Source organism: Temnothorax longispinosus, chromosome 12, assembly GCF_030848805.1.
Source record: "Temnothorax longispinosus isolate EJ_2023e chromosome 12, Tlon_JGU_v1, whole genome shotgun sequence".
NCBI classification, from domain to species: domain Eukaryota; kingdom Metazoa; phylum Arthropoda; class Insecta; order Hymenoptera; family Formicidae; genus Temnothorax; species Temnothorax longispinosus.
Genome location: NC_092369.1, coordinates 5,041,640 through 5,055,148, shown reverse-complemented (window position 1 = coordinate 5,055,148; position 13,509 = coordinate 5,041,640). Strand labels below are relative to the sequence as shown.

At 34.8% G+C, this 13,509-nt stretch overlaps 1 protein-coding gene across 3 annotated transcripts in view; it reads right to left on the bottom strand.

Moving 5' to 3' along the window:
- The window catches only part of LOC139822657 (TOX high mobility group box family member 4-B), a 209,346-nt gene extending 206,482 nt beyond the window's left edge, over window positions 1-2,864 (bottom strand). The window contains exons 1-2 of one of the 3 annotated variants that reach the window (XM_071794573.1): window positions 2,123-2,864; window positions 1,963-2,057 (exon numbers count right to left, since the gene is read on the bottom strand). In XM_071794573.1, the coding sequence (XP_071650674.1) occupies window positions 1,963-2,057; window positions 2,123-2,165 (138 nt within the window). In that variant the 5' untranslated portion in view covers window positions 2,166-2,864. Of the gene's footprint in view, window positions 1-1,962 lie in introns of all 3 variants that reach the window. The other 2 variants (XM_071794571.1, XM_071794574.1) reach the window with 2 other exon arrangements.
- Between the last annotated feature and the right edge of the window lie 10,645 nt (window positions 2,865-13,509).

The following is a 13,509-nucleotide window of genomic DNA, read 5'->3' as shown; positions in this document are numbered from 1 at the left end:
TATAGATTAGATATCCTTTATTATTTTGCTTTATTGTGAGTTTACTGTGGTGAGTACTATATCTGTCTCTAAATCTCAATTTCTTAATATCCTGCAATGTATAATGTGTAGGTGTATATATAAATATATATATTAATATATATATATATATGTGTGTGTGTTTTATGTATATAAAATACAAGTTAGGAAATATTAGAGGATGGAAAATATTTTTTAATTTCAATTTTTAAAATAAATTAAGAATCTAAGACTGATGACTCTTATTCAATATTTTTTGAAATTGATCTGATATCATGATTAGTGATATAAAAAGTTAAAAACAATTTTATTGAATTTTTTAAATTAGGCAACTGAGCACAAATGAAACATCTATTGCATTACTTAATATTCGCCGTTTTATTACTTTGTTTTATTACTTCATAGCGGGAGATCTGACGAATAGATACGCACAATCGGAAACATTGATCGCGCGATGCCAGACACAACGGTATTCTATGGAAGAGATTTAATTTAGACGAACGTTTCAAATCAGATTGAACCGGGAAATAAGGACGTTGTATGGTAATAGTAGTAGTACCAACGGCGACGGTGTAGTGAGGAGCAATAGAATCGAGAGAGACGAGATGTGGGGTAGGAAAGGAAGGGAGAAAATCCTTCATAGTGTTTGGATAAACGAGGACAGAAATCGGATTGGACATACCGCCATTGAATAATACTGGAGTATTGAGGAATCAATAAATATTAATAATCATCGCTTGTAACTATCATGAGTCTCAATTAGAATTTATATGTACACTAACATTTATAAGTATTTGTTCAGGCAAGTTTTCTGTATTTCTCAGACACGTTAAAAATAATCCTTAAAAAAATTTTATTTTAAAATACCTAAATAACAAACTACTATCAGTACTTCAAAATTAAATCTAAAATACTAAAATAAAAATATCTTGAATAAAAAACATTGTAAAAATAGACAAATATATACTTGCGAATAATATGTGCATCGTGCATTTTTCTCAATTTTTTTAATCGATTCATATTTGGAGAAAAAATGTCATTTAACATTGCAAAGAGTCCGCAACTTGATTTTTACAGCGCTCTGACCTTGCGTATAAATTGTCGGAATTGTTGTCAAAAATTATTCTTTTAATACATCGCATTTACATGTATACATAAAAATCTTATGATTTAATAATTTAAATTTATTTTGATGTATTTAATTAATTTCAATATAATTTCCACTTTCTTATTAGTTGCTTTAAGTACAGTCATTTAACTGTTTATATTTTTAAGTAACAAATGTATAATTATAATAATGCACTTGTATAAACTATTTTTTACCACAATCTGAATTATGCCAGAGATATTATATTAGATCATATGACATCGCAGGTGATATCATTAGCAGACACAAGCAAAAATGCCAACACAGAACTGACGAACAGTCAGTACGTAAACAATTAAGCCGTTGCAATTGTTTAATGATATCAGAAATTATGAAAAAAATGAGAACGTTTCCCTTTGAAATATCTCTTATTGTAAAATAGAAATCGTTTAACAATAGTACATATATAACAGTGACAGAATCTAGCTCTCTGAATTGAAGTACAGCTTAATGACAATAATTTGTAACTGTTTCATAAATTGATAGAATTTCTCGAGTTTTCTTTTATTTTTCAAGTTATATCTTTCATCGTTGATTTTGTTAAAAAGTTGATTTATTTAGAAAAGTCTGAATACGTTTTTTGTATTCCTATCTTTTGTGGGAAAATGGCCTTGTTTAAGAGAATATAAATAATCGTTTATATAAATAAGATTTAGAAAAGTCTATGTCACTTACGTAAAAAATACGTAGTGACATTTTTCAAGCGAGGTATATATATGTATTGTATATATATATTTGACGCGAGACCATACTGCGTTTCTTGATCAGTCTTATACTTAGGACAGTATTCAACTCACCTTGTAGGAATACTGATCAAACATTCTGCAGGCTTCGAGATCACTGAGAACGGAATAACCGGCATCCATACTGACCCGACACTTCTTCTCGCCGCCTAGAACGAGCCCTTGTAAATGAAAAGCGATCTATCACGCACAAACACAGTTTAATAACTAGTACCGAACAAACTGATCGCAATTGCACCAACTATACCGTCGCTCATCGTACGATTCGTCTTACGCACAAATGTGACGCGTGATTATTATTAACGTGATATTGTCTCGTCGTATTACACTTGATCGGTATTTGGCACGCTTCAGAGTTCGGACGTTTCAATCGCAACGCGTGCAACGCACAATGTGTAACGCGATGACTCACGATTCCCGTGGATCTTCTGCCAACTTTGATTTTAGGCGGGAACTCACGATTCAATTTCAAATTATTTTCGATTATCAAGATATTAAAATGTCTCGCTGCGTAATCAGCGAGTATCCGCTATTTTTTTGCTGGAATCGAACGGCGAACGTTAATAATTTTACTTAAAACAAATAACAGTGGCATAAATCGAATTGCGATCGGAAGCACCGGAAACGGTTCAACTCTTGACCACTGCCGATTACGCGCGGCTGAAAATGGACCGTCAGCGTAGCACGTGGACAACGCGACTATGATCGTCACTGGTTGAGGTCGGCAGGTGCCATGCAAGACGTCGAGATAGTGCGGTTTGTAACGAGAGAGGGCGACCGCCGGCGACCGCGCGCGCGAGCGTGCAACGGCGGCTGTACGGCTGTACGGCGGTTACGCTCGTGGCGGGGGCTAGAGAAACTCTTCCGCTGCGTGAGCGCTGGCGCGAACGTGAATCTTAAGATTAGGCTGTACACCTGGAGTACACGGGTACGAATACAATCTGTGTTATGGACAAAGCTGTTATGTTAGGTTAGGGTTAGTTCGCGTATGGTATCGCAATATCGCGCGTTACAAATGCTATACCGCGACAGTGTCATGGGTGCAACACGAGATAGTTTTCCCACTATGAGACTCGATGTTGCTCTCTGTTTTGTTCGACTCTCTGTCTCTGTCTCCCTCTCCTCCCTCCTCTTTCCCTCTCTCCCCCTACCCATCCACCCTTCCTCTTATTCCCCCCTCTCTCCCTTACCCTCTCCTACTTCTCACTGCCTCATTCTCTCTTCCTCTTTTCTTCCTCTCTCTCACTTTTTCTCCCCTCCCTCTTCTCCATCCCTCCTCTCTTTTCTAACCGTTCGATGTACATGACGTTCGTCGATCGTTTTCTCGCGACCGTCCGCTCACGGCGCTCACGCGGGATTCGCAGAACGGATCGACTTCCCTCCACGATGCGCGACTCCGACAGAAACGCGTATGGCCCGCGTCACTTCGCGAAAACCCTAGAGTCATGGATGCCACCTTTGTATTCTTTGCAGGTTTACTGTTTTTCCGAGCGTATCGAACAAATGCGTCGCAACATGCGGCATATTATCTAAAACAAATCTACAGTTTCATCACCTATTAATTGGTTTCCTCGATATAATTAGTTATTCGGTTATATGATCTATGTAATTTATTGAGATAAATTTACAATTAAAATGACGTATAGCTATATATTTTGCAGCTATATAGCTATTTGCATGCTATTTTATAACATATGGCGTAAAAAGAAGACATATAAATTTCTCGACTTTTTTTGTTAAAATAAAACCTATTAAAAATATATATTTTAGTGATTTTTAAATGAGATAATTTTATTTCATCTTTAACGATTAAGTAGATGACAGAGATAAGCGGCATGAATTTTTACGCTTACCGTTTTCGACCCCTGCCGCGTACGAATCGACCATTTAGCAACAGGAGATAATAAAACTGAGACGGACGTGGAAGCAGGAGAATTCACGTTCCATTAGTACGTAAAGTCAGTATGGAGCATTATAGATTTTACATCTTCTCGAATATGAGCTTTCCGACTATAATCTTAATAGTATATTAAGTTAAAGAACTATAATTATAATGTTGCAAAACTAAATGTTGCTATGAGTTATAGTAAAATCTTTGCTTATATATATAATTTTATATTATTTATATCAGATAAAATGTATTAAGTTTACCTGTTGATATAATTTATTATATTTTATATAATTTATTATATATTTTATTGGTTAATTAATTATCACAGGTATACAATACGATACTGCAAATAACATTTCGCGTATAACGTGCTTAATTCCTTATTCTTTTAAACGTATATCAAAATTATTAAAATCAACATATATATGTATAAATTATAAAATAAAAAAGTGTGCAAATTAGAAACTTGCACATTGCGTCCTCATTCTTTCGCTCATAAAGTTTCCTCTATGAGGAATTAGCAAATTTATTAGTATATAATAGATTGGTTTCCTCATAAAAGAAGCTTTTTGAGCGAAAAAAAATGAAGTGTGCAAGTTTTTAATTTGCACACTTTTTTATTTTTATTTAACCTTCACAGAAAATAGACAATAAATAAAGAAACTTAATTTGAATGAAAATTTGACATTTCCTCAAAATATTATTGTTTAATATATTTAGATTAATATATATGTTAGTTGGTAAACCCCACCTAGGATATTACAAAATATTTATCAAAAATTCGAAAATTTACATTTAAAAAAACTTAAATTCAAAATTTTATAAAAAATAAACCCTTTTACCAATTCTCATTAAAATCAAAATTAACCATTCTTCAACAATACTCTATTTATTTAAAAAAATTCATCTTGATATCTCAAAATTTGCGGAAGTTAGAATTTCCACAGACACATTTCTTGGAAAAATTAAAACTGCCTTAAAATCTAAAACACTGTATGAATTTTTATAAAAATGACAGTAAATAAAAGTGTTGTACTACTTTACTTGTGTGCCAAATAGCAGCGCTGTAGATCAAGCAGTTCTTGAGTTATAGACGTTTAAAACGGAGAATCCGTACATACATACATACATACACACATACGGGACATTAAAAAATGTGATTTTTTGACGTTTTAGAACATTTTAAACATATTGCATAAAAAATTGAAAAAAATTTATCACAAAAACAAAGCTTCCTCTGTAAGAAAGCAAAAAGCAATAAATTGTAACCGTACTAAGAACCGCGGTTTTTTCTGTAATAATCAACAAAACAAGCTAATAAGAAGACATATACACAAGTTTTTAAGGAGGAGGGGGTTAAGGTTTTTGTAGGGAAAAACTACAATATATTTGCTCTACATCGTAAAATGTATAACATACGCTCCAAACGAATAATAAGAATACTTCGTTTGTTGTTCACTCATTTGACTGTTGACTATGGAAGTGAGTGATAACTGCGTGAACTGTCGCGTTACTCTTAACATTGGAAAAGAAACGCATGGGCGGGGAAGGGACAGAGCTCTTCCCTCTGCACCTCCTCCATCCCGAAAGAGAACTAATCCAATCCAAACTCAATTTTAATTTTAATTCAGAGAAATAGGTATGGGTTAAGTTACCCGGGGAAAAAGTATTAGATCTGACTAGATCAAATTATATATGTCAGCAGATCAAATTTTATCTGGTCAGATATGCTCAGATGTGACTTCTCATGTCTGCGCAGATCTGGTCATATATGCTCATATATAACTATATATAAATATATATGAGGAATAACTATATATAACTATATATGAGGAATAATCTGGTCTTCGACGGCTCACAATCAGATCGGACCATATCTGCTCAAATCAGATCATATCTGCTCAGATCGAACCATATATGTGATTGAATTTCATCGAAACAGTTCAGATCTGACTGTATCTGTTTAGATATAACCATATCTATACTTGAATGCGATCCAAAATACATTACATTTAATTATATCTGTCCAGATATAAGTCGAACTGAGGTTGTGTATGATTGAAAACTGTTTAGGTATGACGATATCTGGCCATGTTTAATTATAATAAATTAAATGTTCGATGATTGATATTCGTCTAATGTGATATTTAAATATATAAATATGAATTTATTTATACGTAGCAAAGATATTCAATTAAATATCTTTGAGATAATTATATATAAAAACAATTTGTGATAAAGATATAATTTACAGAAAACAAGTATTTTTTATAAACAAAAAAATGTTAGTTATTTGTTATAAAAGCACTTTCATCAATTCGCCTTATATCTAAAATACAAAAGACAATCACAAAAATATAAGTTATTTTGTACATTGTAAACTTACAGATGATGAATAAACAAAAGTGAAAAAATTCTCAATTTGATTATTATTTAATGGTTAGATTACATTACAAATTTTGTTGAAGTTATTTGGAGACTTGCATAAATAATTACCAACTCGAATATAAGAATTATTAGATTTTACATTTTTTACTTTAATCTTTAATTGATAAGAATTATTTACTAGTTAAACAGAGTGTAACAAAAAAATTTAGATGTTTATTGTAAAAAAAAGCAGAAAAAAATTATTTTAAAATATTTGGTTGCATTTTGTAGACGCATTCAATTTTGCAAAATTTCAAATGTAAAGATTAATAAAAATTAATATTATTATTCGATTCCTTTCATTATTCTACGTATAAAAGTATGAAGTTAAAGTTATTGAAAAATGAATACTTTATGAAATATCTCATATTTTATTTTACTAGACATCACAGACGCGCGCTTCGCGCGGGCTATTTAGCTTTAACATTAAACACAACTGTCAAGATATGCTATGACAGCCACTCACGAAGTTAGCGCAGCAACAGAACCAATCAGCATCGCGGAAAAGAGTCAACAATAACTTCGAAACTTTCAAGAAGACTTCGAGAGATGCGAGTATCGATTTAACATGCCTTTTTTTAGATAAAAACTTTTTTTATTATAGATAAAGAAGAAAAATGTCATGACAAAATTTAAAATATTTCAGGAAATTCTTAACAAAAAATGAGCTTTATCTTAGTGTTTTGAAAACGTCTCGACAAGGGTTACAAGAATATGACATAAAAAATAGGGGTCCCCGTTTAAAGAACTCAATGTGACCTTGATGTGACTTTCCCAAGATCGTTCAAGGTCAAATCAATATCACCACATAATGGATAACTTGGTGTCCTACAACTTTTGTATAAAACATTTCTTCTGAAAACGTCATCTCTTTCCGAAATAATTCAGTGTCCCGACCTTTTTGTTGTACCCTGTGCAAATGTCGGATCATCCGACAGATGGCATTCGATGAGATCCGTTTCTCGTATTTAAAATATGACAAACGACAGTATAGAAGAACGGTATACAAATCAAGTGTACGATACAACTCATATTATCAGTTGTATCGCACGCTTATAATAAAGTGGCACACAATTTCGGGATATAGTTCCGAATGACCCCTGCTCCCGATCGACTTAAAACTTTACAGATAAGTTGTTTTCGATGTGAAAAATGAATTCCGCGTGGTCCCAACTTCAGGAAATAAAAAAAAATTTTTTTAATAATAGCATTTATTGTCTAAAATCGATTTTATATAATATATATGTTACTGTAAAAGTGACAAATTCGATAATTATACATAATTACCGGTTATTATGCATAATTTTCAACATACGGTGATAAATGTGACAAATTATAGCAAAGGGCCTAGCGGAGTAAGTATGTGAAATCGGCCCTTGATCATACAGAGCTGACATTAATGTCACAAGTTAGTACCAATATGATAAAACTTTCCACCAAATATTATTTTAAAAAATTCATTTTTTTAGAAGTTATGCAGGGAGAAAGTAAAATAAAGAAATGTATTTTTCTCGAAAACCACTTGACCGATCTTGATGAAAAAAATATATGTTATGTAGACTAATAAAACTAATTAACAAAAAAAATGTTTAAAAAAAAAAAATTTTGAATTTTTTAATATTTTTTTAGGGTGATATTTTCGAGGTACCCCTTTGAAATTTTTACGAAAATTTCTCTTAAAGTGTCCACTATAACATATATTTTTTTCAATTTTTTTTAAATGGTGGAACATAGTTAAAAATACGAAAATCGTAAGCGTCGCGTCACTCCGGCGCACAGTGCAGTGCCATTCCGCGTTGCGGGTGTTCGATGTAACTTTACTAGCACATATGTACGTCTGCAATTAGCCTATAATATGTATACTTTTTAATTTTTATAGTTTCCAGAGTTTACCACGTGGAGGTTGCAGTACGGTTTTAAACTCCTTATTGGGGTGCTTTTTTAACGTGAGTCCCCTCGCCTCTCACTATATTTCCGTAAAATCGGGGTGCTTTTTTAACGTGAGTCCCCTCGCCTTTCACTACGTTTCCGTAAAATCAGGGTGCTTTTTTAACGTGAGTCCCTTTCGCCTCTCACTAAGTTTCCGTAAAATCGGGGTGCTTTTTTAACGTGAGTCCCCTCGCCTTTCACTACGTTTCCGTAAAATCAGGGTGCTTTTTTAACGTGAGTCCCTTTGCCTCTCACTACGTTTCCGTAAAATCGGGGTGCTTTTTGAATGTAAGACCCCTCGCTTCTCATTACACCCTACACCTACGATTTATTTAATCTTCTTCACTATCACTGTCTATTACTGGAATGTTATTTGTTTTCTTAAACAGATCGCTCAGTATTTCTGCTGGTTTCAAAATTTTCGCTAAATATCTTGCATGAGATAGATAATATATAATTGCAGCAATATGACAGCAGCATCCAATTGTTCGTAGCCCATTAGCGATCTGTTTAAGAAAACAAATAACATTCCAGTAATAGATAGTGATAGTGAAAAAGATTAAATAAATCGCAGGTGTAGGGTGTAATGAGAGGCGAGGGGTCTTACATTCAAAAAGCACCCCGATTTTACGGAAACGTAGTGAGAGGCAAAGGGACTCACGTTAAAAAAGCACCCTAATTTTACGGAAACGTAGTGAAAGGCGAGGGGACTCACGTTAAAAAAGCACCCCGATTTTACGGAAACGTAGTGAGAGGCGAAGGGACTCACGTTAAAAAAGCACCCTGATTTTACGGAAACGTAGTGAAAGGCGAGGGGACTCACGTTAAAAAAGCACCCCGATTTTACGGAAATATAGTAAGAGGCGAGGGGACTCACGTTAAAAAAGCACCCCAATAAGGAGTTTAAAACCGTACTGCAACCTCCACATGGTAAACTCTGGAAACTATAAAAATTAAAAAGTATACATATTATAGGCTAATTGCAGACGTACATATGTGCTAGTAAAGTTACATCGAACATCCGCAACGCGGAATGGCACTGCACTGTGCGCCGAAGTGACGCGACGCTTACGATTTTCGTATTTTTAACTATGTTCCACCATTTAAAAAAAATTGAAAAAAATATATGTTATAGTGGACACTTTAAGAGAAATTTCCGTAAAAATTTCAAAGAAGTACCTCGAAAATATCACCCTAAAAAAAATATTGGTCTTTTTTTGGCAAACATTTTGGACATTTTTTTTGTTAATTAGTTTTATTAGTCTACATAACATATATTTTTTTCATCAAGATCGGTCAAGTGGTTTTCGAGAAAAATACATTTCTTTATTTTACTTTCTCCCTGCATAACTTCTAAAAAAATGAATTTTTTAAAATAATATTTGGTGGAAAGTTTTATCATATTGGTACTAACTTGTGACATTAATGTCAGCTCTGTATGATCAAGGGCCAATTTCACATGCTTACTCCGCTAGGCCCTTTATCAATTTTACCGGTAATAATCAAGACTTTTTGGTAAAAGTAATAGTATGTTTGGTAAAAGTAAAAGCCCTGCGGGGGGCTCCACTACCATTAAAGACACATATAGTGTGCCTTGTAAAGTACATGCTTGAACTTTCCACACGTGGAAAGTTGTAAACCCATTTAGCATGAAAATGCGCCTTGTTTCGTGTGAAAAGTGTATGCGTGGAGGCAGTAAGTTCCGCCCCCCTGCGGGGGGCTCCACTACCATTAAACTAGACACATAGTGTGCCTTGTAAAGTACATGCTTGAACTTTCCACGCGTAGAAAGTTGTAAACCCATGTGGCACCTTGTTTCGCGTGAAAAGTGTATGCGTGGAGGCAGTAGGTTCCGCCCCCCTGCGGGGGGCTCCACTACCATTAAACTAGATGACACATAGTGTGCCTTGTAAAGTACATGCGTGAACTTTCCACGCGTGAAATATTGTAAACCTATATGGCCGGTATGGCCCTTTGTTTCGCGTGGAAAGTGTATGCGTGGAGGGAGTAGGTTCCGCCCCCCCTGGGCTCCACCTCCAAAAAAACTAACCTAACCCAACCTAATTTTTGTGTGGATGAAAAAATATATGCGTGAATACAATAGATTATACTTTTTCATCCACAACAAAATTAATGAAATATTTATTACTTTTGCCAAAAAGTCTTGGTTATTACCGGTAAAATTGATAAATTTGCTATAATTTATCACATTTATCACTGTATGTTGAAAATTATGCATAATAACTGGTAATTATGTATAATTATCGAATTTATTACTTTTACAGTAACATCTATATCATATAGAATCGATTTTAGTCGATAAATGCTATTATTTAAAACAATTTTTTTTTTATTTTTTGAAGTTGGGACCACGCGGAATTCATTTTTCACATCGAAAACAACTTATCTGTAAAGTTTTAAGTCGATCGGGAGCAGGGGTCATTCGGAACTACACCCCAATTTCGAATTAAATCGATATATTTATAGTTTTATAACATTTTACATTCTTTCATAATTTTTAATTATATCTGAGCAGATCTGGATACATTCGGTAAATAATTATATTTTGGCAGATCAAATTATATCTAGTCAGATCTGGTTATATCTGTTAAGATCTGGCCAGATAGAGACAATTTGCAGATCAAATTATATCTGGCCAGATCTGATGAACCATGGTCATATCTCGGCAGATCTAATTCTTTTTTCCCGGGTAGTTTTTGTCAGGAAGGGCTTCGTTCCACCTCCGCCAAAGCATTTACTTAAATATACAAAAATCTTTCTCATCATCCGACCAATAAAAAAGAACTATATGAAAATTAATATGTTAAAGAAAAATTTTACAATGTATTCATCAGTTGATATACGATTAGCTAATGCTACCGGATACAAAGAAGTCATTTTATTCTACTGTAAGTCATAATCCTAAAATATATTTATATGCAAATATTATGTATGTGTGTATACACACAAATATTTTCTAGTATTTTTACAATAACCTTAAGCTCCCCTTAAAAACTTGTGTATATCTTTTTATAGTTTGTTTTGTTGATCATTACAAAAAAACCTGCGGTTCTTGACGAAGTAGTATTTCTAAACGTTTATCAAAGAGCAATATACATACATATCATCTTACTTTTATATTTATTTTATTTGATTACACAAATAAGATTTGATCATACTATTAGATACTTGAAATTTGTTTAAGAATTCTTCGCAATTTTAAAGTAAATATCGCGATTAAGTTGATTAACGGTTAACTGATAAGCAGCCACGAGGTGTTATATCATAAAGTAAACTCAATCGTTGGCATCATATATACGTAGGGTCAGTGACGGCTAGTAGTCACGTGGTTTGCACGTGGGTTTCATTCATAAAACGTGTTCGTAGGTTGTAGCCGCAGTAATGCCGACAGTAGCAGCAGCGTGTTGGCTGGCTGTTACTGATGTGGTAGTAACAACGCTGGTAGTAGTGATGCGCGGCAACAGCAGGAGATAGTAGTAGTATTAGTAGTAGTAACTACGGTAGGGTAGCAAGCAGGCAGGCAGACAGACAGGCTAGCAGGCAGGAAGGTGGTTAGCCCGAACTGGCTGGCTGGCAAGTGGAGGCAACGGCGGATGCCGTAGAATGCAGTTTAGTGGCGCGCGCGATGTGTTGGTTTACGCGCGTTAGATTTTCGCCTCGAGCGAGCTGTCCAACCAACCAGCCAAGTGAAGCGGAGGGAAAACAAGGAAGAGAACTCACGCGACCGTGAGTGTCGGGATCAGATGTGATATCTCTTTCTTCTTCTTTCCTCGACCCTTCTTTTTTCGACTTCTAGTTTGAGCTTCCTTAAAGTTTCCTCTATGTCATGTATCCACACCGCCAACTAAAGATTATAACTTTAAAACCGTCTTCATTCCTGGTCTCATTTTCTCAATTTGCCTTGCCTCTGATCTTTCACTTTCATCCTTCCTTTTTTTACTAACTGTGATGCTCGTTCACTCATGTCCGCATGAATCCAACGAGCTCCAATGAGCGCAAGCGCTCTCTAGCTACTGATTTTATTGAAGTGGTGCTTTAATTTCTTCCGACCTTATACTTGCGCGTCTTAAAATATAATTCATATAACATCTATTCTATGTATTAACTTATTAATATTATCAACAATTAATGTAAAATCAGTTTATGACACACTGATGAAACATTAAATGGATGCCACGCGATTCTTAAAATCAGATCGTCTTATAGACTACAGAATCGACTTATGAGTAATGCAGTACATTACCATTGTAAGCATTTCTATAAAACTTCTCTGTTCTTTATATTAATTTTTAGATGATTATAATTAGTAACTTGTAATATTACGTTATAATTATTGTAGTACAATTGTAGTATTGTACATTAATACAGCGTACAGTTAATACAACTATATAAAGCAATAATATCATCAATCTTTCTTCTCATCAACTCATTATCAGCATTATATTCGCGTTAAAAAAATATTCGAGTGTCGATCTTTTGCTTATCATAATCAGAATTTCCTCAATATCGCATGTCCAATCTTAGTCTTTAGAATCAAGTTGGATTTCTGATAATTCACGACTGTTATAATAAAACGATATTTTACCTTAAGGTCTCTTAAGGTTTGATCAATGTATATGTGTATACATTGGATGGACTTACAAGGCACGTAATATGTATACGTTCTTAAAAACAGCATACGTATATTTTAGACTTCCGAGTCTCGTTGAACGCGCGCATATCCCGCGGGAATCAATATCCGCGCGTCTCCCAACCTCTCCCCTACACCCCTATCTTCCCCAGCCCCTCATCGACCATCTCTCGTACTCCTGCTCCCTCTTTCCACCGGTACATGGATTTACCCCCTCACTTATACTTTCTCACGGTGCTGCACCTTCTTCGGTACCGTGCACTGTGTACCACCCCTTGCGCAGAGTGGAGTGGAGTAAAGCGGAGAGGAGCGGAATGGTGCGGTGCGGCCGTCCGCCTCTGATGAATGTGATTTTGAGAAGGGGAGAGCGGAATACGGTCGCCTGCCTTCCTCCTTTGGTACCTCTACACCCCTTTCTACCATCCACTCACTCTCCCCGCGCCAGACTCGATCCCTCCCGCTCTCCTCACTTCACTACCATCGTCTCTCCTCTATCAACTTCCACCACGTCAACCTACCAACCTCTCCTTCGTTTCTCTACCCCGGCAGCTACGTCTCTCCCAAGTCGACACACAACTACAAAACATTCAATTTGAACGTAAAGTTAAAACGAAATGGATTTTCTAGCGTGAGTACAGTCGCTACTAAAAGCTTAGTCTCTCCGATAATTGCGTATAGATTTGCAATATCAGAAAAAATGCAG